This window comes from Plectropomus leopardus, chromosome 1, assembly GCF_008729295.1.
Source record: "Plectropomus leopardus isolate mb chromosome 1, YSFRI_Pleo_2.0, whole genome shotgun sequence".
Classification (NCBI taxonomy): domain Eukaryota; kingdom Metazoa; phylum Chordata; class Actinopteri; order Perciformes; family Serranidae; genus Plectropomus; species Plectropomus leopardus.
The window spans coordinates 33,237,842-33,264,623 of record NC_056463.1 but is presented as its reverse complement, the minus strand read 5'-3'; the positions used below and the strand labels follow the sequence as shown (position 1 = coordinate 33,264,623).

At 39.7% G+C, this 26,782-nt stretch overlaps 1 protein-coding gene across 5 annotated transcripts in view; it reads left to right on the top strand.

The window, feature by feature from the left end:
- ntrk3b (neurotrophic tyrosine kinase, receptor, type 3b) overlaps positions 1-26,782 on the top strand; it is a 251,312-nt gene that overhangs the window by 10,719 nt on the left and 213,811 nt on the right. Inside the window, exon 1 of one of the 5 annotated variants that reach the window (XM_042484029.1) lies at positions 26,641-26,707. The exons of the other annotated variants lie outside the window; for them this stretch is intronic. Within the exon in view, the coding sequence (XP_042339963.1) occupies positions 26,688-26,707 (20 nt within the window). The 5' untranslated portion in view covers positions 26,641-26,687. Of the gene's footprint in view, positions 1-26,640; positions 26,708-26,782 lie in introns of those variants that run through there. 5 annotated transcript variants of the gene reach the window in all.

Sequence of the window (26,782 nt, the reverse complement as noted above, 5' to 3'; positions counted from 1 at the left end):
CTTTTGCGGTGGCATAATATGCCGACAGGCAGTCAGTTTGTAACACAGCCGGATGGAAGCTTTTGCGATGTTATGATGCACTGCTGGTGGCACTATGATACACAGACAGGCGATGTTATTGCAGCAGGTGGTTACCTGTTGCGGCCATATGATACACCATTGGACAGCGTGAGGTTGAAACGCTGCCAATAATGAAGCATTATAAAGAGCTGGAAGGTCCCTATAGGGCAGGCGGGCTGGAGTTCTGGTGGATTGGTCCAACAAACCCCAGATTTTCATCTGGGAGTCTGGTGTTCACAGCCAAACCTTGATGTTTTTTTCTAAAACTAACCACGTGCTTTTGTTGCCAAAACCTAACCACTTGTGCTTTTGTAGCGTAATCCTAACCTTGTGCTTTTGTTGATATGCCGGCGTTGGTTGTGGCATCCTGGAATGTCAGCAGGAGACACAGGGGAATACCTTAAGTGTAATATGTAGACGTAAAAGTCCACTGACATTGTAGTGATATGTGACTTATATTAAGAATGTGTTGTGTTTTGCCAGTTTGTGGACATGTATGGCCATTGTTCCTCTTGCTTCTTAAATCTCCTTTGCTGGGTCAAATGCATAACATGTCGTCACAATGTCACACCTGTCCTGACGGCTGTCTTGGTGCCATAACTTACCCCCTTGCCAGCTTAAAGACGAGATAACTCTTTCCCACCATTCTGCAATAGTACCTTTTTTATACAGAATGGCGATGCAGAATAACAGTGTTATATTCCTGTTTTGAACAGGCATTATTAAAGGGGCTAATGAATGATGGAGGTGGCTTGCAAACTTCTTTCCTCTCTTGATCCCTCTCCTCTCTGCGTTCCTCTTTGTCGGGCCATCTCTCTCACACACACCTTTAATTTCCTCAGAGATAACTTCTACCCAGGCGAGGATGTGTCTCTGACCTCCACGGTGTCCATCACCAAGTGCCAACTCCCACCAGACATCACCGGCACAAAAACACCAACCTTCCTCCTCTCTCTCCTCTAATAAAGCTTCCACTTAATATTCATGTGGGATGCTTTGTGTCTCAAAAAAACATCAATCATCATGTATTATCAAGTAGGAGGAGTCACCCCACTGTCCTCCATGTCGGCGATGACTGGCAGAGCTGTGTGAATAATGCAGCTCTCACTGAGCCTCAGCCATGTTTTCCTACACGCCATGCATGGTGATGGATTCTATTCAACAGCATTTTTCTATCACGAAATGCTTATTTTTAATCAAAAGTGCTTCAGAAATGAATTGTTCATCTGCGTGCATATTTTATCCACCTGCACTGCCATATTGTGTGCAATTGCATACATCAGAATCTCGCCTCACGAGTCACAGGTTGTCCTCAGATGGCTCCTGCTCAGGATCACTTGGGGGAAGGAGCTTATCCTTGCTTTGCACTCAGGTATTCTTATTATTCATGTTGTTTTTAATTTTTTTATAATTTTTTTAGGCCATTGCATTTTCGTAAGCTCCAAACTAGAAAAATACTATTTCTTTTCAAAAACCAGAAAAATGCTTTCTTTGTGTTTTTGGCCTTTCTTTGATCTGACAAAGCAAAGCAGTACATTACCCACAGTGAGCTGCCCTCTCCCGCCTTCATCCGTCCATCAGCTCTCCATCTGTACAAATGAGTGAGGTCTGTCTGAGGCAATATGTGCGCTGATGTTTGGGCGGTAAACACTCAGAATGAATTGATGGCCCCACAATCCTGGTTGTTTAGCTTTGACCGCCAACATCATCAGCTGTGAGGACAGGATAAAGCAATGCAGCACAAATGCACCTTCATATTTCCCAGAAAGCAGAAAGATATATATATATATATATATATTGGCCCTGAGCACCATAGCAGCCTCTATTTATTGATTACCTTAGATGCACTGATATCTGTATTTGCTCTGTTCTGTAGACTATTGGTGCGTATTGCACTACATCAAAACATTATGGACCTGGCAGGCCATTCAGCTATACTCACCGATCATTCTCAGTGAGCCGAGGACTCTCGGTGGCAGTAGTCGAGAGCACCAGGAGGGTTTTTTAAGACCCCGACAGTGCTTTGTGTGAAGGCAGATGAGAACACATTAAAAGTAAATGGTCCACTGGGACTCAACTCTTCTTCCTACTGGCTCCCTGTTGGTGCAATGACCTTGCTACTCAAAGTCAGAATATCACAGTCACTCTTCATCTTTCTTCACAGGCTAAAAAAGTCATCTTTTTAGAAGTACCTGACATCGCCCTCTCATGCTGCTGATATCTCCCTCTAATATGCTCTCTCCTTGAAGTTTAAAACTCATATCTCTCATATTCCATTCCCACAATTTTGACTTAAAAAACTTTTTAAGACCACTCTTTCATACTGATTATCACCACCTACACATACACACATCATATATTCCATATGACTTAGCCTACTATATAAACTAATATCCAGAATAAATGAAATTTAAGCCTTCACAAGCCTACAGATCTGCAGTCCATCTGTGTAGATTTGCAGATACATTTTTGCACTTGTTTACACAAAGGCTTTTTGCTTTCCTACTGAAATACTGATACAGAATACCGGTACCACTCTTATATCTGTCTGATAAAAATGTAGGCTTAGCTAAAGGTCAGCAGTCAGTTAGCTTAGCATAAAGATCAAAAACTCCATAAAAATTCCATAATTTATTTGTCATACTTTATTATACTTTGTGTGTGCAAAGGGGTTTTTAAGGTGCAATAATTATTTATATCACTGTATATATCACTGTATTTACTCTAATATTTGATGCAATAATTCAAACACAGCATTTCTCTTTACAGTTATTCTAATGTGCAATATTCTTCCAACTCATGAATATAGGCTACATTTTACAGGTTACACGTATTGTATATATTATATTGTGTAAAATTTAGAGATGCTGGTAAGCACATATTGTTACCCTCTGAAACAGCCTGGGTAGCTATTCCCCTTGTGTTGAAAGTCTTCATGCCAAGCTATGACAATTGCTTCTTCATTTTTAGCAAACAGATAGTGAACATGGTGTCAGTCATATCATGTTACTTTTGCCAAGAGACCAAATACTGTAAAACTTTGATTAAAAACCAAGCCCAATTACGCCCCCCCCCCCCCCAAAAAAAAAAAAACCCACCCCTGAATGCCACAAGCAAATCACATTTCATGCAGCTACATAATGCACAATGAAAATCCTGCTCCTGCTGACCTCCACAGAAAAGCATCATTTGTGCAGTTATAACTTGAAAAATGATCAAACAATGTACATGAGGTAAATGCAAGACTTATTTGAGGTATCCTGAGAGGCTAGAGAATGGAGTTTTTGTTATCTCATTCCTTAAACATCACATAAACAGAGCAAAGTGTCTGCTTTGGATTAAGCTCAACGAAAAGGCGATAACCAAACAACGATGTCTACATTTGTTCTAAGGTAAGGCAGCGCGTTAGCAATATTTGCTGCAAAGTGACAGATATATTTATGTAACCTATACATTATGTCAGCAACATCGTGTATAACGTCACCTTGCAGCAAACTTTGCTAGGTAACGTTAGCTTATGTTAGCTAATAGCCGCTAATATTATGGCCAATTTCAGCTCTGTAATGGTGGCTCATCGTGTCTGTTCAACTTAGTCTGAGTGTTTTTGTTCTTTGACAAACAGACATAAGTGTTAACTGGAGCAAAAGGTTGTAGTTAAAGCTCACCCAACAGAAAACTATTAACGTTAAATTAGTTGTAACGTGACAAAGAAAGCAAAGATTGGCTAACGCTAACACCACAGCGTAGTGAAGACCCTTTTGATGCTTATGATATTAGAAGCTTCTGTCCCCAAAAGTTGTGTATAGCATCTTTGGATATGTCTTTGACACTGACAGCTGCCATTGTTAGTTACGGCAGTGTCCAACCATCAGTACCACAATGTAATTTATTCAGATTTACTGGCATGTTGTAAGAGAGAGAAAAAAAAAACAGTAGCTGTGTCCCAATTCAGGGTCTGCATCCTTCGGAGGCTGCATTCGAAGGCCAATTACGTCACAGCGCTGCGCGAAGGCTGTCCCATTTGGTCACAATTCGAAGGCTGCTCCTTTCACAGCCCACAAATGCAGCCTTCTTTTCCCTCTGTTTGGAGGACACCGCTACTATCTCTTTCGCGGCCTTCCATTTCCCAAGATTCCTTGCGCGCCCGTGATCTTCAAAAATAATGGCGGCACAGAGCGGAGATCGGAGCGTTGATTTAACTTAATGTGGGTTTTTACTCATTTGAAAATCAAACGCCAGATATGTTAAACTTAGAGGGACATTAAAATCTCATAATTTCATTCATAATACGTGATGTAAGTAATGCTAACATGTAGCCACCTAGCAGCCCCGCTGTGCTGCCGGCAGCAGAGGAGAGCTCCGCCCGCTGACCGAGACTCTACTGCGCGAAAAATCAGCTTCCGACGCGGACAGAGGCACTTGTCCTCCTTCTCCAGCAAAATTTAAATAAAAAGTAAATTTTAAAAATAAAATAATGTCTTTGCTTTAGTGTCCCCTCTCTCTCTCTCTCTCGCTCTCTTCCTCCCTCTCCCAGCCTCTCTCTCTTTTTCTCTCCCTCTCTCTCTCTCTCTCTGGCGAGCCTTGACGGCAGGAATCCACTGTCGTGGGGGTAAGGGCGGGGACATCTGGTGACGCAACCAGGAAATCCTCCGAAGGCTAGACTGTCCCAATTAACAACCGTTAATGCAGCCTTCGGAGGTGCCTCCGAAGGAGTCGCCTCCGAAGGCCGCGTAGGCTGCGTCCTCCGAAGGATGCAGACCCTGAATTGGGACACAGCTAGTGACTTCCTACGTCTGAGGCAGCCATTAAGTGCCATCATATTTTTCACACCCAATCAAAAGGAAACATTTTTCCATAAAAATGAATTCAAGTTGCGAACATTGTTTCAAGATGATAAAAAGCGGTGTCTTTTTGTTGGGTGCCATAAAACAAGCAACGTAAGTCTCTCTCTGTCTCAAATTCTAAGCGGTCCCATGTTGTACATGGTGAAATGTTTCAAAAGATAAATACTAAAAATAATGAAAAAAGTGTTGTGGTTCTGAAATCTGCACTTTGTTAGTTGCTGCATAATGTTTGGTTTAGTAATCTGTGAATTACGGTTATTTAGGCGTATTCCAAAAATATAAAGTGAATTGGGGGAGTGAGTATTGAGTTGATGATAAGGCTGAATGGACACATTGTTGTAGCTGCTGCTGTGACTCAGATGTTCTTTAGGGATGAAGGAGGCTGGAAAAGTGGAGGCTTCAACATAAGGATGTTTGTCAGAAATGTAAGACTAAATTAGGTTGCCTTTCACAAGGTTAATATTAGGGGACAAAGGGTGTTAACATTACCAGCTGAGGTTGTTGTAAATCCCAGAAAAAGTCACTAATGTGGTGCAATCTGATTTGTCTTGTCATTTTTTTTAGCATTTATTTGCTCTCTTTTCTTTTTCTTTGAGAAATTAATATTGATAATAATACAAAAACGACTTTGAAATTCTTCCTGTGCCCTGTGCTACAATGATAAATCACTTACAGACAAACTTTTGACAAATGTTGACCTTATACAACTGGAATCGGGACGCAGGAGATTTCAGCAAATTTCATCATCCCATATTTCATGCATTTTATGGAACACAGAGCTTGGTTTATAATTTATTAATCACAGGAGGTCCCCACATTATGTGAGTCAATGTCAACAGAGTCAACAGGGCTAAACAACAACATCCATGAGTGCATATATTACTTGCAGGAGTGCCTGGTTTGGTAGTCAAATTAATCTGGTGTTTTGGCTAAATTAGCCTCCATGTGGAAAAGCTTATTTGACAACGCTTTGATGGAGAAACTGGCTGGCACGTCAGGCAGGGGAAGTGACTTGCGGCGGCAGCTGTCTACATTTGACACTGTGAACTGTAGAGGCTTCTTATTTCCAGAGGAAGCCATCACCTGTCAAGCATCACTAATGTGTTTATTGTTACTGGAAAGATCAACTTGTTCCCCTCTGGTTATTTTAAAGAGAAGACACTAGGAGTGGCAGTGATTGAATGCTCACTGTAGTGCAAATTTCTGTTCTGTTGAAATGCATTGTTTAAGAGCCCTGATGTTATTTTACCTAAATAATTATTACACCCTTAACATCAGTGGAAGATGTACATGGGTGGAGTGTGAGAGACATGTAAAAGGCGGCCCACACCTCCTAGACAGGACCGGGACACCCAGACTTAAAGAGCACACAAAATGACCACTATGTCGTTAGTAGTCATCTTGTGTCTGTTCGTGGTTGTTTTGTGTATATTTGAGGTCATTTTACATCTGTTTGTGGTCGTTTTGCATCTCTATGTAGTCCCTTTTTTTTCTCTTTGTGGTTGTTTTCATTTCATTGTAATACTTTTGTGTCTCTTTGTAGTTGTGTAGTGTCTCTTGGCAGCCATTTTGCACCTCTTCATAGTAGTAGTAGTCATTTATCATCTCTTTGTGGTCATTTTTTTTGTCTTTACAGTTATGTGTTTGTTAGTGGCTGTTTTGTGTCGCTTTGTATTAATTTTGCATCTCTTCAGGGTTGTTTTACATCTCTCAGTAGTCATTTTCTGTCATTTCATGGTCGTTTTTTGCCCATTTCTAGTTGTTTTGTATCCCTTCATAAATGTTTTGCTGCCCTTTGTGGTCTTTTTATGTCTCTTTGTTGTTGTTTTCTATCTCTTTGTAGCAGTTTTGCATCTCTTTGTAGTTTTTTGTCATTTGATTGACTTTCCAACAAGAAATGCTAATGGTCATTTGGGGCAGAGGCTCTGGACCATGGTTCCCCTGAACCCTCGTGCCCCTGGTCCTATACCCGGTTGGCCAGTTCAGTAATTCATATATGTGTTTGTATATAATCTTGTCATGCATGATATGCTCAGTAGAACTCGTTTAACAGGCAAAGACAGGTGACGGACAACTGCCAAGGCTTTATGTCTTGAGGTAGACTGATGAGATGTGTCCTTAGTTTGCCCTGTCTGGCTGGCCAGCTAAGGAGTCACTTACGGACTGTCATTTTGCTAAAATACTGACTGTGTATGTGTGACTGAGACAGAGACAGAGACAGAGACAGAGAGAGAGTGTGCGTGTGTGCGTGTGTGCGTGTGTGCGTGCGTGCGTGCGTGCGTGTGTGTGTGTGTGTGTGTGTGTGAGAGTGTGTGTCGGTATGTGTGTGTTTTAGAGAAGCAGTTACTTAAATGGAAGTGGGGAGAAAAAATAGCAAACAATCAAATATTCAACAACCTTGAGTTATACCTCTCCCCAGTTCCATCTCTCCCTCTAGAGGTAATTGGTTGACACTGTAGACTTATGTGAGAACTGTAGAATGTGAGGACTAGATGTTATTGCATTTCACATTTCAGTCAAAACAAGAAGACAATTTTTTTGAGAAATTTAACAACCTTCGAAGACTTCCCTTTCCACTTGCATTTCACTAAGTCAGAGAAAGTTGCTGTTTATTGATTTGCACAGAGAGATAGAATTGTAGAAGTGTAGCGTTTTATTCTTTGTGTATTGTGTTGTAATGAACGGATTCTTCTGCCAAACACTGACACCGTCAACTGCAACTATTCTGTAGTCCACCTTTTTGAATTATTCTCAGGACTGCACCAGCACATGTACCAGCAAAATTCAAGACATTGTTAGGACAGTTCCAAGAGATCTGATACCACTGGTTGCTCGGACACGTGAACTAATTGAATTCATGTTCTTACTTTAGAAGCACAGATGCTGTTGTACGTAATGAGAAAAAAAAAAACAACTCCAGATAATGTAACCCTTGGTCCACCTAAAATAAATCAATGACTAGTTTAACATTTTTATTGTTAGAAATTTGATGAAAAGGAAAAAAAAAAGGCAAGCTATGTGTTGATAGCTGTTTTGTTGAGTAATGGAGTAACACATGCTAGCTGTTTTCCACCACTTCCATTTTGTGTGCCAAGCTAAAATAATTGACTCCTGGCTCTAGCTTCATAAAATTGTCATTTATGTTTCAGCAAGAAAGCATGCAGTATATTTCCTAAAACATCAAACTAATCCTCTAACACACATTGACCATTTCTCCTGTTGGACCATTGTGATTAATTTCTTAACAAAGTACTCAGGTATTTATTGCATTGTTGGACTGCCAGATTGCTTTAAAAGGCATGGAAGCACCATAGGTTGAGCCTCTGGTTGTATACTCTGCTGTGCATTGTGCCTCAATTATTACTACAGCAGGACATTCTTTTTGAAAATATGCACAATGACCAAAAACAAGATTATAATCTCGAAAACAACCCCAGTGTAAATATTTAGATGTAGTTTTCATAATACTAGCAATGGGCTTGGGTGGTATCCTCTTTCTGCAACTGATGCGGAGATGCTGTAGTGAGATGATGTAGTGCACAGCATGTGCCACCAGAGGTCAGTCTTCACTGGTGGAAAAGGCAGCTGAGCTGAGAAAGATGGCAACTGCAAGTGCTGGGGATAACATTACAGGACAAAGCCAGCCAGCCATGGCAGAGAGACAGTACGGAAAAACACAAGTAGAGATAACACATTTTTACATCTAACTCAGTGAATTGAAGGATTTATTTTTAACTTAAGTCAGGTAGTGATATCTTAAACAATAGAAAGACTAATGAAGATGGTTTTGATGAGTTTTATTTAGGTCAAGTTTGAGTGTCTTTTTTATGATGAGTTAATGAGGCAACTAATGTAGGCGAAGTTTGTAAAAAGAGAGAAATTTGTTTTCAGAAGGTGTACGGTTGTTTTTTTCTGTTTTATAGGGAAAACAATGTTTAAACAAAATGTCCTTGAAACTTTACAAGTTTATTTTGTTTATTAGACTAAAAAAGCTAAAAGACCTCATTGAACGTAACAAACTAGCTGCTCTGGCGTTTTTTTTTTTTTTGCTACTCTAGTAAAGGCATGACCCACCTTATTCTCCCCTACTCTGCCTTTAATTGGCTTACCCTGATATTCTTAACCCAACCCTGACCAATCTCACTCCTCATGCCCTGGCCTTACCAACCCAGTCAACAAGGGCAATAAGTTATCGCCAATCAGGTGTAGAGTAGGGCAGGCCATGCTTTTCTACAGAAGTTGCAGCGGGTAAGGCACACAAATACTGGCAGATACCGTGTACCCTGGTGGAATTAAAGGATGGTATTAAGGTATGAAAAAATAAATACCATCCAAGCCTTATTTGAAGTCCTTCAAAGTTCTTCATAGTGGTAGTGTGCTGCTGGTGAAACAGTTGGAGGTAAAATGTTTAAAGAGTATTTGTCCACTGATTAATATCATCTTGCTGAAGAACAGGGTTAGGGTTAGGGTTAGCATGGTAAAATAAATTGTTATTTACACATTTGCAGTCTACTTGAAAAACTCTCTTACCTGTATGCAGCCAGGCAAATAAAGTCTGCATGCAGCTTGAATCCTAATTGTCTCTCTTTGAGGTGACATTTTTAATAAATTAAACCTTTGAAAAAAAAACAAAACCTCTTAGATCCTTTGTTTTCAATGAGATGATAGTTACATTTTTTTTCTACTCTCCTTTTACACCTCAGTGCGTTTTACTCCCCCAAAACAGGACACTTTCAGTCACTGTCAACCCTGTTAACCAGTGTCTGTGTTCTTGCAAAAATAGCATTCTGTTATTTTGACACCTGGCTAAATATCACCGCGGCTGAATCTAATTCCTGCTGTGAGCCTCGTTCGTCTGCCGCATGTGTAAATTCCTCCTGTCAGAGTCCTTCGTCAACATGGAAATGCTAATTTATCAGGGGCTCTAATTAGCACGAGGACTCAGGTGGAGAAGTGTCACAAACATGATTCAGCTTAACCTTTCACTTTGATTTCCCTCAAGCCTTATTTCTGGTATTTGCAGGAAAATAACTCTGTTGCCCTTGCGTTTCTGAAACTATGTCGATGTCAGTATTGTTGTTTCATTTCGGAAATGTGTTCTTAATTTTTTATACGCTTCATGTTAATATACTTCAACATATTTATACTGGGATGAAATTATTGCGTGGCTGAATCATCCCTGTACTCGTTTCTTGTTGCATTAACGTGGTCCTTCTGTTGTTCTCATGACTTAATGTTGAACATATCGTCTTTATAAAAAAGGGAACACTCTCAGATCAACTCTTTAGACTTTTCTTCTACCAGAATAACATCCTCCTCTATGATGTCCTCTTTCACTCACCTTTAATTTGCTTTTGAAATCCAATGTTAACAAAAAGAGGCAGTTGTAGGGTACTAAGCACAATGCTCCAAAATGACTGCAAAATGACTGCTGTGAGAGTTAAATGCAGGAAAAAGAAAAAAAAAAAAAGCTGTGACCTCAAACTTTTGGGAGCTAGTGATTTTATCCATCATCTGAAAAAGCTGCACAGAAACCTTTTACACTGACTTTGATTTTTTCTGAAGCTTCAAAAATGGCATTTTCACTGTCACCACCTTGATTTTTTCTTTCTTATAAGTGAGAATACTGAATATGAAGGAGAGGGTGGAGCTGTGAAGGGCTGAAAACTCAAGGGCATCGCCATGGTAGCTACTTGTGAATCGCAACAGGTAGCAACGCCTTAAGCACTGCAAACTCTCACTCAGCTTAAAGTAGAACAACGGCTGTTATATGTTAAAGTCTGTTTCAACATGAGCTCTATGAATAAATCATTGATTTATCCTCAGACCTTTGATAATAATGTTGATTGAGATTTTGCAGGATGGATGAATGAGTCGTACTGATGCTACAAATAGTCACAGCGGTGCGCAAAGACAGCTGTTGTGGCACCATTGGAGAACTCTGCCGATGCAACACAGTCGATGAAATTGCTCTTCCCCTTTGCTGTATTTCTCATTGACAGGTCTAATGAGTGGTGGAGTGGCAGTGGCGTAAGGTAGTTAAGATGGGCCCAAGTGCATGCTTTTAAGACAAGCCCAGGTGCACTGTTACTAGTTATTAAGCACATGCACAACACACACGCACACACACACACTGTTAAGTGTTTATATATATTTCACAAACAATGTGTCTGTAGTGTAAAAAATCTCAGTCACGGAGCATTACCACCTTTTCTTCCTGTTTTTTTCTCTCTGTTCTTTTCTTACTGCTGCATGACTGCTCGCTCGGCTTGCAAATATGTTCAGCTTGTCAATCTTGACAGATTTTGCACCTAAACTAGTTACCATATGCCACATGGTCTCATCACATGATCAAAAAGAGCCTTGACATTGGAAAACATCCACATATTAATCATCACTGCAAATCTGCATCAGACAAAAATACCAAAGACATTTTAATAAATCATTTAACATAATACTGTTTATAGTTTTTATAGTTTAAGTAGAATAATTTTGTTATAGATTGCTACTGACTTTTTTACAAAAACAAGAAATCTATGACAGAGAAGGGTTTACCTTTTGTAGCAACTTGAAAGCTATGCAAGGATTGGTTCTCCACCCAACACTTTATTGGAGGCCCCATCCTCTCTATTATGCCCCTACAGGCCCCTATGCAACTGCAGTGGCCACACTGATTATATTTACGTCTCCGTGAAGCGAGCACAAGTGTCAGTATGCAAATGCATGTTAAAGGATGTTTCTACATTAATTTATATCGAACTGTGGGTGTGCAAATGAGTTTTTTTAATTAGTATATGTGAGGCTTTATAAATCTGACATCAAGAATGTATTTTCATATTTTTGTCTTTGCGCCTCAGATGTCCAGTCTCCACCTGCAGTATATGTAAAACTTATCATTGGTGCTCCTGAAAAGCATATGGATATTCCAGTTCTAACCATGTTTTAGCATTTTAGCCAATTATTGCAATGCCTTGCAGCCAGCCACTACAATAATAACCAATGTAATCAGTGTATAGTCAGTCTGCTCCTGAACCAAGTTTAAAAAAAAATGCTGAGCAGGTCTGTATACACTGACAATAAATTGTTACAATTGTATCGGAGATTAATTCTAGGAAGCGCACCACTTTTCTTCTGTGAACCTTGCAAGTCACAGACTGAGTGTCATCAAAATGCTGAAATTTACATTTAATGATAGCTTTGAGTTGACTGCATGATCGTTCCATCTCATCTTCCATCAGTGGTGTTGCTGCAAGCCTGTTCTAATGTTGTCTGACTCAATACCACCCTGTAGGGCACGCATAAGGTGGTCCAATTAATTTCTGTGCTCACTTTTCTCTTACAAAGCGAGGGGAAAAAATAATTAGGATATTTAAATGAATCAATTATACTCCTCAGGGATACAAGGATAACTTGGGGCTGCAGAAGAAGGCAATGAACATTTGATGGAAAAATGAATCACAACTCATCATAAATTTACAGGGATGTCTTATTTTAGAATTTAGCAACTTGATTGCCAAGTACTAAAATGCTAAAAATGCAGAAAATGTTCTTTGTGCTGAGCGACAACAACAATATACCAAACAATATTGCCCAAATCACAACCGAGAACCAGCTTCAAAAGAGGTCAAAGGTCAGAGCATCTAAACAGCAAAGGGTAATAAAACAAAACAGCTGATAACAGGAAAAGAAATGAAAAATGAACAGAGAAGTGAAAAGATCTTTAAATGTCAGTTTTTGCTGTAAACTGGAAGATAGTGACAGACTTCTTCTTGACCCGGGCGCTTTGATGGAGTGCAGCGAAGTGTATCTCAACCTAAACCAAGTAATTACATTTTTTTTTTTTCCTGAGCTGATGGGACTTCCTGGATAAGAAAGGTGAGAGGTGGCTCAAAGCTTCTAAGTCTCTAAATGTCCAAAAGTTAAATCAAAATGGGACTTCTGCACTAAAAACAAGTTTAACATTGTAGAAGAATGCTTTATTTAAATCGTGCATGTAAAACCTATAGAAGGAGATAATGATGGTGGCTTGTATGCTGCAATTTTAGCAACTCTGACTATCACTTATTGTCAAAACAGCTGAAATACTATGCAGTTCACACCAGATTAAAGTGAATGGAGATAAAAATCAGAAGTAGACACATAGGCACATTTAACCCAGGTAATTTCACCGTTTCATAATTGCGATAATAGTCGCGTCTTTGTCACGTAATCTCATAATAGAGATTCTTATCAGATGCTATTAAAGCTAATTATACTATTTATACCCGCACGATTAGGTACATCCTTGAGACTCACTTTCAGGACTGCGAACTGATCTCAACTTCAGATAAGGAGTGTGGACATGAGCAGAATGTATACACCACTACAGTAAAGTACTCAGAGTTGGGTAGTTGCAGAAAGTGTAGCTATAGCCCCATGTTTACTTACTGTAAAAGCAATTGCCATGGTCTGGCATTCATGAATAAATTCCATTTGCACAGCCAGAAATCACAGACAGGCCATTCGGAGTACATCTAACAGATAATCGAGATGTGAAGTAATTACAGAGCAGAATTATCGATCAGTTTGTATTCCAAAGGATCCGTCAAGTCATGCCAGGTTTGAAAAGATCACTAAAGGTTATCTCGACATGTTGGCAGGCGTCTGGGGCATACAGGCACTTCACTCCCCGGCCCCTCAATCCAAACCGTCACTCATATTTCAATCCAACTCTAAATTTCAAACTTCTCCTCTCCACAATGACACCCAGCCTTTTGAGAGTGACTTTAAAAGGAGGATGAACTCTGAGCTCGGCTAGTCAAATCAATCTAGTCACGGTGGAGAAACGGAGCGGTTCATTACTGGGAGGGCTGAGGAGCTCTCCGATCAGCTCTCTAATATCACTGTGATCCTCTTCTCTTTTCTTACCTAATTGAATTCTCCAGGAGAGATGCCCCTTAGCTGCAGATTTATCATATCCTGAAATTGAAGGAGACTAGCTCCATGAAGGACGTGCGCAGAACATTTAATCCACCCCTCACGCTGTAAGCCGAGCTCTGCCGTCTCTGCCAGGACTTGACTTATCACACAGTGGACCACTGGCCTTCAGAGAGGTGTCTTTATTCAGAGATGCCCAAGATGAACAGGAGCTGCAGCAGGAGGTGCACGCATCCCGTATCAAATATGCTGCCTGTCATGTACAGTATGACCACCATTCACAACAGATGGCATCGTAATCTGTAATCAAAGCCCCTTAAATGCAGCTCACTGCACAATATGTCTCTCTCTGCTTCAAACCTTTCCTTTTCTTCACCTCCAACTTCCTCTCTGCCTGCAGTCTGAGGCATTTAGCATCTCCTTTCCTTTCCTCTCAGCATTGTAGTTATGAAAGATTTTGACATGAAAGATAAGATAACTGGGAGGATTGTTTTTCAAAGACGCTTCATCAGGACGGTGGTCGAATGTGCGACAGGTTGTCTTGTTAACATAAAGATGGAGTGCAGATAAGTTGGTGAATCATAAAGAGGAGCTGTGGAGGACAGTTGTACATGATGGGAGTCTGCAGGGGGCCGTTTCAATTGTTAAGGATCATGTTGTAGTGGACTAAGACCGTAAGGAACTGTCTCATTATTAAGACTCACGGCCTTCAAATCCTGTTTCATCTCATCCTGGTCTTCCCTGGCATATTTTATCCAGTTTTATATTATTTTACGTGCCCTATTGTATCAGATTGTATTCTGTAGCCCTCCTTTGCATTTATTTCTATGTCCTATCCTGTATTATTTCCTTTCCTTACCTATGCAAAGCTTACTTTATTCTCTTCTAACCTACCTGATCCTATATCCTATACCACATTCCTTCTTATCCTTTCTCTTTTGTTTTATCTTATCATATATTCTTTCCTGCGTTATCTCCTCTGTGCATTATCTCTGATCCTACATGCTATTTTAAATTCTTCTGTGTTATCGCTTACTTGAATTATCTCAAAATCAAAATCCCATTTTATATTTTTCCTACACTAGCTTTTCCATGTGTTATTTCAAATCCTATACCACATCTTGTATTTTGCCTGTGTTGTCTCTTTCCTGAATTATCTAGATATTTTTTTAAATTATTCATTGCATTATCTCTGCCCTGCTTTATGTCCAATCCTGTATCCTATCTTATATTATTCCCCTGTGTTATCTCTGCCCTGCATTATGTTGATCCAGTGTCATCTGTTATAATCTTCTCAGTGTTATCTCTGATCTAATATCCTATATCCTATTTTTTTGTATTCCCTGCATTATCTCATCCCCGTATTATTCCTTATCCTACATTCTGCATCCTACATCCTACATCCTACATCCTATCTTATATTCTTTCCTTCATCATCTCTTCCCTGTGTTATCTCTGATTCTTTGTCTATATCCTGTATTATTTTCCTCCCAGTGTTATCTCTTTCCAGCATTATCTCCAGTCCTATATCCTATCCTATATCCTTCCTGTGTTAGATCTGATCGTATATTCTTCCCTACTTTATCTCTTCCCTGTGCTGTCTCCAATCCAATATCCTATATTCTACTTGTTGTTATTATTATCTGAGTTAACGCTTCCCATATATAACCTATATCTCATATCCTATCTTTTATTTTTTGCTGCCTTATCTTATATCCTATGCTGCCCTATCTATTCTTAGGACAGGATCTCATGCTAAAGCTTATTCTAGTCAGTCTTCGAAATCTTTCCAGTCCTATTACCTGTCCTATCTGACATTGTGTGTCCTGTCCTTTATCCTACTTTATGCTGCCCTATTCTGTAGTTTATTGTATCCCATATTTTATTGTCATATCCTTTCTCTCTCCTATCATAACTTCTAATATATCCTAACCAATTCTGTATCCTCTCCTGTATTCTATTCCATCTCATCTCTTATCCTGTCCTGTCTTGTCCTGTCCTGTTCTGCCCTGCTCCCCTCACTGTGCAAACCCTTTCATATCAGAAGTATAACCATATATACTGTACTTTTAGTCTAACGTCAAAAAAATGTTGTGTGTGTGTGGAAAGCTAAGTTTGAGCAGGATCTGATGTGTATCATTCCAATAATTATGCAGCTCCCAGATGGGATGTATATTAAGTATACTGCAACTCTCTGTGCTTAAGGTCTCCAACATTTGCATGCAGTATGGCATTTCTGGCAGAGATCCAGCGCTATACGATCACTCATTTGATTAAACATCATCATGCTCAGCAGGACAGTGGAGCTTTAAGAAGAGTTGAGGTATAACTGCTGACAGCGGCAGAAATCCTTGTGAATCGTGCTAAGGCTTTGTTGTGGTAGTGAATGGAAAGATTTGCTGTTCATCATCATCGGACATAATAAAAGATTCCTGCGACTGGAATCATTGTGATTGTTTTATGTTTAAAATAATTTCCTCTCTCAGTTTAAATTTTATACTTTGTCCTCCCTTTCAGTGTTTTTTTCATTTATTTATAGTTTCACTTTTTCCAGCTTTCCTTTTCTGCCTAACAGATGCAAACAAAAACATCTGTGCGGTAGACTTGTTTCATCTGTGATTCTCCTTGTTCACACTGGAGAGTCGCTGAAACCGTTCAGAGTAATTTATTTTGAGTCAAAAGCTCCAGAATTTCGCTGTACCAATCAGCTCCAAAATGGAACAATCAAAGAGAATAAAACCCTTAAAGGCAGAAATTGTACATTTACTTGTATTCTTTTGTAGAAGTTAAGTTGTGAACTTAAAGCCGAACCTATCAGTATTTTTTATTTTACTTGTGGCTCAGTGCCTACTTGTATAGGGTTGCTTGTGAGAGAAACCAAAGAAAATTGTTACCCACTTCCAAGGATTTTAGCATCTTTGGCTCGTTATGGTTTTATGGCCCATGACTTTACTGTTTTAATTCACTGCTGCCATTGTCATTACACTTCAAAAAGAAAGTTTTTGTTTTAACTTCAAAAAGCTACTCTCTGGGTTGCCTCCAAATTCAGTCAACTTTAAGTTTTTCAAGCAGCCAGGACACTAACTTCTTTCATTTCCAAGCCTGGACACTAACTTTTTTTTTCAGGTTAAAACAAATATTTTCTTTTTACAGTGTGTGTTTTGAGAAAAAAAGCTTCAAGAAACCCACCATGCTGCAGCCAAATAAAGTTAGCAACCAGTCGGAGTAAATAGTGGAGCATTTAGCAGCTAAAGAGCCAGATATTTCCCTCAGGAATTGGTGGAAACCAAATAGTGCTAAAAATATATAAAAGAATATTGGATTTATCTGCCAGGCCACCAGTAACGCAGCTCTAAATTAAGTCAGTGTGTGTGCATGTGCGTGTGTGTGTGTGTGTGTGGACAACTGCTAGCTTACATAACTGCTTCATCAAGACATAACTTGTCAATGTTGTGCTTACAGCTGCTTCTGCTGCACCCAAAAAATAATTATTGCTGCTTTAAGTTTTTGGTTGCCATGAAAACAAAGACGACTAACTCCTCTCAGTGTTGCGCATACATTTTTGAATTCATGAGTGAGGCACTTACAGAGCTCTGCTGCACTTTCCAAATGGCCCGTGCTTAAGATCCAGAGCATTTAATGGTGTAATGATAACTGTGGGCTGCCAGTGTTGACGTACTCTGCTTATTATTCCGCACAGATGGAGGTGTGCTGTGTTGAAAGTGACATCCGTTGATGTGCAGATCCATCGCCTTCTGAGCTACTGCTGAGTAACTGCAGAACGGAGCTGAATCTGGAGAGGATCATAGCCTGATGACACTTGGCAAAATGGCACACTAATTATAGTCATTTTCATTTTGGGCAGAAAGGCTTGAGCTTAGTCATGTGCGAAGTGTTGATACCTTTCAGAGCACGGACCAATGCTCCCACGACGTTTAGCCCTGCCAAATCTCTGCTGCGGATTGGCTGAGCCTGTAGCGCGCAGTGACACTCAGAGGCTTTAGGTAGTTTCCACCCCGAGCTGGATCGGCAAACCAGTGACACAGAACAGTCTGGGGGCAGCCGTGGGACGGCATCCTGGCTGGGAATATTAGCAGCGTTAAAACACCCTGAGCTGATGGCTCTGGCATGGCTTCAGAGCAGCACAGCCATCACGCATGTAGGAAGTTCACTAAGCGGTAAACTGGCTGAAAGTTATTTGCACTCTGGACAGAGCTGCACTCTGACTTTAGCTGTAGAGACGGAATACAAATAATTCAATCACCAGAGTCTTTAATATGAATGGTTAAGTGTTGCAGTTTTATAGTTCATTATTTTCACACAATAGAGTCTGATGCACACTCACACACACACACACACACACACACACACACACACACACACACACACACACACACACACACACATACACACACTACAATAGCCCAAAGGCTGCTGTGGTACTGTCTAGAATATGCAAAGCCCTCTTAACAAAATGAATGGTCAAACACTGAGAGTTTTTGTGTTTCTCATGGCTTAACAATGTGAGTTATTAACCAGAAACAATGCTACTCTCCCAGAATATTATAAAAATCAGGAATGGAGTATGACCCTCTTTTATACTGATGTTAAGATGATAAAAAGAACCAAAGAATAGAGCTTTAATTTGAAGAATGGTGGAAAATAAGGACGGAAAAGAATGAAATTAACAGCAATCTATTTGTAGCGGAAAGCAGGCGTTCTTACTGTGATTGTTATTGATAGGTGAAGAGTTTAGGGGTTGTAAAGGCAGTGGAGAATGTGTAGGTAGGCATCATTAACTATATACTATGATAATTACACAGTAACTACCCACACAGTCTTTGTAGTGCTCTTAAAAAGGATTGCAAAGTGTTGCAGCTCAAATAATGGCCAGGTCCTCTGAGACCAGCGCTTAGTAGAAGCAACGATTTGGCTGATCGGTCCATATTTCGGGCCATCCCTCCCCTAGAGGATCAGTCCCTGGGAAACCTCTGATAACTAAAGCAATCAATTGAAATTTCATTCCTTCTTCTTCTTCTTTTTTCATTTCACTTTATACCAAACTCTACTCTCTTTCCCTCCATTTATCTGTCCCCATGGATTTTTGAGATGCAGTTGCTGGAAAAATTGGGCTCCATCCTTAGTGCTGAATCCATCGTTTCTATGTGGGGGAATCATTTTTAATATAGCTGTAATTTGGTCAATTTTGCCTGTCACTTATATATCGATATCATATTCTCCAGCTCACAGTCTCTGCTGTTAACGTAATTGAGACAAATTGTCACAATTTGCCCAGTTTTCATATTTTTTGCAGTAAAAGTATGGTGGAGGAGAGCAGCGTGTCCGTTTGTCTCCATGATGTTTCTATCTGCCAATATGTACACTGAATCATTTTTTATTTTTAAACTTTATTTACCAGAGGAAGACTTACTCGGCGTGCATGCTCATTTTATGACTTATGAGCGATACAGGAACAAAATAAGAGAGGAAAGTGAGTTATAGGTAGGTCCCAAAATCCATACTAGCATGCCAAAAGCACTAGAACATTGTGTGGGATTTTTTTAGTATGCCTGGAAACCAATTGTGCTTGAATTGCTTTCTATGTCTGGTGAAATATTATAGTTTACAAACACTAAGCCCTACAAAAATACAGAAATGTCCCTCAATGCAATGCAGTAGACGACAACGTCTAAATGTACACCTCATGATAGCTGGCTGGTGACAAAAAATCTCAAATTACAGTCTACCAGGAAGCACAAATATTTTTTAGCACTGCTTAGTTTTAGGCACAGTCTGGGAAGAGGATGGGTCCGGTTTGGAGACCTCAGAATTGCATCTCTGCTCTTTGCAGACGATGAGTTTCTGTTGGCTTGACCACACTGCGACCTCCAGCATGTGCTGGGGTGGAGTGTGAAGCAGTCGGGATGACAGTCAGCACCTCCATGTATGAGGCCATGATGGATTTTCCCCTTTTTGCGTTGGCAGAGAGTTACTGCCACAAGTGAAAGACGTGGCGCCATTTCTAAAATTATTTCTGATAAAGATTCATATTACAGCTAAACAGTTCACTAAAATATGTTTAAGACTTTACTTTGCTAAGCATATTTTTTTTCACTTTTTAAAATTGCCAGTAGAGCTGAATTTGGCATGGGTTACCATGGTTACATGTCTTCAACCAGCAAGGAGGCTCTCAGCAAGTGATGTGGTCCAAAATATATTCATATTACTGTTTCTTAACACAGGAGTATACGGAACATTAGTGCAGACATTAGTGTTTTGTATATGATTTCAGATGCAGCTATAGATGCCTTTCACCACCTCAGCCTCCATATGCACAAACAGCACCTGCTGTTACAGAGCACTTGCAAGGCAGTCTACAGCAGACTCTGTTAAGCTTCTCAGAGTCCATGTAGCTGTACGAACATGATGCAGAGCAGGGATCCAACAAGCCTCTCTGGGGAAATAAAGGTGAAAAAATGTACTCTGTACACCTCAGTTGGCTTTGTATATTAATACTGTTGGAGGCCATTTTATAAATCAGATTCTGACCAACAGATGGAAGGCGGATATAATTTCATAGGCTCATACATTTGAAGAGAAGCCTGTACATCTGCCTGTGCATGTGATTGCATTTGCATAGAGGTAGCAGGCGTGGGTTTGTCTCAGTGAATGAAACCAGAGAGATTGCAATACTTGATTCCTATTTACAAGCTTTGAATGCCAAATGTCCCTTATGATTGTTTGGGGAGATGACTTGTTCCAGAATACCAGTTGCGGTAAATGTTAAGGGAAATAGCTTCTTTTTCCTCTTTTTTTTTTCATCATTGTTACTTCTTCTGTGTCCTTTCAATGCGTCTCCCGGCTCCATCTTTACAATGCAGCTTGCAAACACTTATGAGTCAAGCATAAAACAACAACAACAACAAAAATAGGTTATCTGATTGATGTTAGGCGTGTGCTTTAATCTAGAAGAGTGCTACTTCACCACCGCATCCCCACTCTGAAGTGTTTGGGCTGGAGAAGACTGCTGCTCTGCCTCTATGAAAACAGAGAGGGAGGCAGAATGTAGATCAATATCCCAGAAACACACCAGAGACATTCTATTTTATTAAACATTTTCCCATTAAGGCGGTGGCGCGAGCATTGTAGATCATCCCAACAAAGTCGTAAATCACAGACAGACAGCAGTATTGGAAACAATGGGCAGAATCGGAGGAGATTACCAAGAAACATAAGATATTTGGTGTTTGCTCTACTGGGAGCCTCATGTATCTTGTTCTTATATTACCACACATTTCAGCTGAGGGATTGGTTTAGTGATCAAAATCACATCATGTCCTTCACAAGACAATGCGCATCTCCATGTCACAGGCATGGTTCAAAAGCTAATCACATGTTTCTAATCTTATTCAAGATTAAAGTTGCAAACCACGCTGTGCCCTGGTAGAGATCTCCTGAGAAACAAAAGCTCATCAGTGAAAAAAAAATACTATTTGAACCAACAGTAGATTCAAAGCTGCACTGATTAATCATTGAAGTCCTCAGTGGATCAAATGGCTATGTGAAATGGAAAAAGGGACAAAAAACACAAGAGAATTATCACCTAACTTTTCAATTCCCCTTAATCGTTACAGTGTCTTTTGGCTCAATTTTTTGGCTTTATGGACTACAAATGTATTGTTTTGTTTCTAGTGTCACTGTATTCATAGCGGTAGGCAAATGTATTTTATTTTATTTATTTATCTTTTTTTTTTTTTTTTTTAATGAAAATGGCCCTTAAAAGCACTGAAAAAGCTGTCAGCACAGAACCAAGTACTGGTTGGCAATTTGCTGCTGCACATCGTGCATGTTTAGTCATGAAACATGCAGATATCTCCATCAAGAGTTGGTGGAGAAAATACTGGGCTTAAGGCCTTTGCACACAAAGTCTGTATCTTTCGTCTGAAATTATTTACGATTTACGATTTACGATTTACGATTTAAGACTCTGTTATGTAGATTACAGTCATTAAACTCAGACTTCGAAACGTTCGTACAGCATTTAAGTTTTCAGTATAGGTTCTGCATTTTTTGCATCTGTGTGTGTGTGTGTGTGTGTGTGTGTGTGTGTGTGTTTGTCCCTTCTGGACATGCTGCCAGCTGCTGTTCAGGATCAATTAGAACTTGGAAACTGGTAGTCTTTATTTTAATGTGTGATCATAGTACTGCTAGCAGGTAATTCCACAACTCTTTTATCAGCAGGTAAAACTCCTTTTGCTCTGGAAGGCCTTTCAGTATTGATTTGGACCCAATATATTCTTTTTCTGATTTCAAGAAATGGCAGGACAATGAAATCACCCTCACCACTTGACAACTTTCTTGCAAATTTAAAAAACAAAAAACCCAGAAAAGCACAATAATAGGCACTGGATGGATTTTTTTTAAATGCATAAAAAATATACTTACTTGGTGTGAAAAGTTCTTCACATTAATGGGGTGGCCAACTCCAAATTAATGTGAATGTTCCTCTCTGTCTGCCTGCTGGGTCTGTAAATGAGCAACTGCTTGGCAACACGATCTCCAAATAACTTTCAGTGGTGTTTATATGTCAGTGTTGTGTTATAGCTTATTCTGCTGCCCTCAAGTGGCAAAAAAACCCAAACAAAAACGATATTACTGCTTTCACAGGACATTCCCATGTATTGATATTCAGGTACTAATATATATTTTACAGGATCACACTACAACATGGTGTGATGTAGAATGCGGGGTCTAACAGAGTGCCTCTGTACTTAAAGGACAGTTCCTATGGAGTTGGTACATGCCCATCGCCTACAGATTCTGCAAATGTATGCAGAATCTGTAGGTGATGGACAATGGGACAAGTTTTTTTGTATCAGAAGTCTTCTGGCTTCCGTTTGTAGTTTCTTTTTGTAGTCCAATTAGTATTGACAAATCACATTTGAAGGGCAGGTAAAGTGTCCATGTGGAAAGGTGAAACAAACTGCCAAAATGCAGTCTTGGAACACATTGGCTATAGTCTCATTTGTTAGCTTTATCTAATTAATACCATTATTTAAATGTATATGTATTCACAATTAGATAGCTGTTATTAGAGATTAGCCTGAAGTGATTTGCACTTAGTAGAGGGAGTTTGACCGGATATCTGCTGCCTATATCGGATCAGCACAAAATATTAGCCATTGCCCTCAGAGGGGTGCAGGCTAGTCATCAAACCGATAGCTGATAGACTATATTAACGTACAAATAAGTAAGAGAATGCACATAGACAGATACTATTTGCTACAGAAAACATGAAATCCTCAAATATAATCTGTCTTGTTGTCCTTCAAACTCTGAATAGCATATTACTGCTCGTATTTGTTCTGCGCCAGTGTAATAGTTTTGTCACTAATAAACTTCCATACATCAATAGCAGTTGCTAAGGAAGATCAAATAGCTTCTCAATAGCTTTTAATTAAAAGCTATTGATGTTCAAATTGATGCCTTTCTTTCCTTTTGAATTCTGCCTTTGTACTGTTTTTTGTTGTTTTCACGTATTAAGACATGAAAAACTGTTTTTTTTTCTGGGGCTCTTATTCACAGGAGCTCAGAATAAGCAGGTAGGGGTTCAGTGGGATGCCCAGGGCCGCTTCAACACAACAGATGGCTGTTGCTGGGATCGAATCTGTTACTGTTTGGTTCCAGGGTGTTCTCCTCAAGCACTGAACCACCCTGCCACCCAGTTCAGATTGTACTTTGTTGGAGGCCATTTTCTAAAGCAGATGGAAGGTTGCTGTAATTTCATAGGCTTTTATGTTCGAGAGCAAGCCAGTAGATCTGCCGGTACAATTTGTTCTGATAGTATCCTGCTCATTTCCTCCATTCTTGCCAGTTACTAATCAAGTCCTGTCATTGTGAATTATTTGGAAAATCCCTAAAAGAAAAGCGAATTGTTATGAAATACTGTACCAAGAACAAATAATTTAAGACAGATAAGAGAGAAGAGGCAGAAATAAGAGACAGACTTTCATTCTATTCGTGCTGCCAAGAAGAAAGAAGAAAAACCCTCACATCGCCTTTCCTCCTTTGCTCAGATCTCCTTTCTTCTGTGTAATATTATTTTTGACAAAGCAGCAATTTAAAATGATTGTGCTGTCTCACTCACTGTAAGTCTGGATGAAAGTGTCTACTTGAATGGCCTAAGATGCAAAATGTTAGCATCTCCATTACTTTTGGAAATATGTTGATTTTTATTTTTGAACCATTTTATTTGTGCATCCTCTGAGGATGTGGCAATAACAGGACAGAGATTGAATGCCCCTGTATAATCATAGCATCTTTGTTATTCATATCCATCTTTTCACAGCAGTCTTATCCACATGCATATTCAATTTGGCGCGGACAATCAGAGGTTCTGAGCAAACAACATGCTCAGGTCCGCAGGGAGGTTGTTCCCTGCTTCCTCTGTGCTGTTTGTTGACAGCAGCTTGATGAAAATGGGGATGGTGCTAAATTTTATCACAGGGCATAAAGCGGTGCTGCAAATGAAAACATTTTGTGCTCACATAAATTATGCTTTTTTTTCATATCACAGTATTGCGTCAGTATCTTACAAGGGTATACAGTATTACTGAAATTATGTCCCATTGATGCGGTCATATTGCCTTGTGTATTTAATCGCTGCACACCAAATTCCTGTTTCCCAGTGAGGATAGAAACAGTATAAAACTGTCAACTATTGCATCAAGTTAGCCTGAACAATGTGAACAGAAACAAGAGAGAGAACAACTGAGATCTGAGCAAGGTTCAGTGCGCATGAGCTCCTCTGATATGATAGAAAACTGCTCAGCTGTGTTTTATTTGCCAATCGTTTTTGTGACTCTGGACAAAAACTTGATAACTACTATGTTTTGTTTCCATTAGTCTTTGCAGTGCAATCTTACGCAATAATACACCAGATTCAAAGAAACTTACTTTCATGTGTTTTAAAGGTACACTGAGTAGGATTTAGTGGCATCTAGTGGTAAGTTTTCAGAACTGCAACTTCTCCTGTGTGTCAAGTGTGTAGGAAAAAGACGATGGCTGACGTGAAAATGCTATCCAAAGCCTGTGTTTGATTTGTGCATTCTGGGCTACTGTAGAAACAACATGGTGGACTCCTTGGGAGAGGATCCTCTCCATTGGTAATTACACACGGCTCATTCTAAGGTAACAAAACATGATGATTCCTATTTTCAGGTGATTATAAATGATTGAAAACATAATTTTTGAATAATACATATGATTTCTTCCAATAATTGCAACTAAGCTTCTGTATGCAACCCTCAGAACAATAATATAGCAGAAATCCACTATTTGCTATATAAAAATATAGTGCAGTTATGGTGTCCTGTGCAGAGATTGAGGTCATGCTCACTGTGTGTGTGTGTGTGTGTGTTGTAATCTGAGTTTCTCTGTGGTTTGTGGTGGTAAACTGGTCTAGTTGTGCGTGCATGTATCTATCCCACTAGCTAGCCCAATGCTGCACCTTTGCACTGTGCTCATATGGCAATTTCTGATGATAGCCTATCAGTGCTGTCTTAGAAGTGTAGCACCCTGCCTCCAGTTCCCCCGACTAACACTGTTAGCTTTGTGGACACCATTGCCATTGTTTAACACTGTTTATGGAGTTAGCACTGTTATCTGCTAACCACCAGCTCAGCCGACGCCATGTAGAGAACAATGTCCGCACAACAATCACTTAGATAATTAGCATTAACATTTGACTACGTGGTGTGACAGTATTTCTACTGTGCTTATTTTCTGTTTTGTGTCGCTTACCAAATCTACTGAGCTAAACAAAATACTGCTGTGAACGGGACAAAACATATTTTAGCCAATCAAGGCCACAGCAGACAAGCAGCCTCAATGTTCTGCTCGGCAAAATTACTGCTTTTGTCAAACGAAAAGGCTGTCTAATGGGGTGGCAAAGCGATGAAAATGTTCTAAATATTGCATACATTTAAAGTGATAATGATTTGTGTGTGTGTGTGTGTGTGTGTGTGTGTGTGTGTGTGAAGAATCAGTTTAGGCAGTACTTGATTTTATTTAAGTGACACAAAGATTTTTTACCCAGAAGTTACTGTTTATAAACATTTTGATTCGGTCTATAGATCCCCTTTAAGGAAAAATGTCCTGCTGCTACTTCACCAGCTAAAAGTTGCTCGAGTAAAAAAAGAAGTAGTTCATACTGATGCCCCGAGGCCACTGTTGAGTACTTGCTGCAGTTTCAGCAAAAGTTCTCTACTGAGGCATCCAGGCTTGTATCATTTTCAGTGAGTCACATGATCGATAACAAACAAGGCCTTGCTTTCACCTCAGTTGTCAGTTGTCTTGCCCAAAACTGCAAAACTCTCTTTTATTGAAAGACTGTACAAACTCTCCAGTGCTAAATATTACCCCTCTTTGGCCCCGAGATCAATTAGTACGTCAATCTTGGGCAGAGGGTCGGTGACACTAAGGAAATGGAAAGAAGCTGCCTGGATGTTTACTTTCAGAAGCTTGCATCCAAGAGAGATGTCTGATATTTGCATTAAGTACAGTTACTAAACTATTTAATAAAAGAGTTTTGTAGCTTTTCTTTTTAATATTTTTTTAATTATTATTTTTTTAGTATTTACTCCGCTTTTCTGTGAATTAATTTTCTAGTGGTTTGTGTTCTAGCTTCTACATTTTCTCGAGTACTTTTATTTTTGAAATGGCTGCATCAGAGGTCCAACATCCTTTAGGGGCGGGCCAAACACATCATTGGATAATTGACCAGAGGCAGCCATATTGTGGTGTCTGTGTAAGCTGCATGTTTTCACATGCTCTGATGAAGGCTCTTAGCTGACATGTGTTGACTGAATGAGGTGCAGGCTCTCACAGTAAGACATTTTTTGTTGCTTGTACTGTTACATTTTCCTTTTCTTTGTCTTGAAGCTGATATAATTTACATGTGA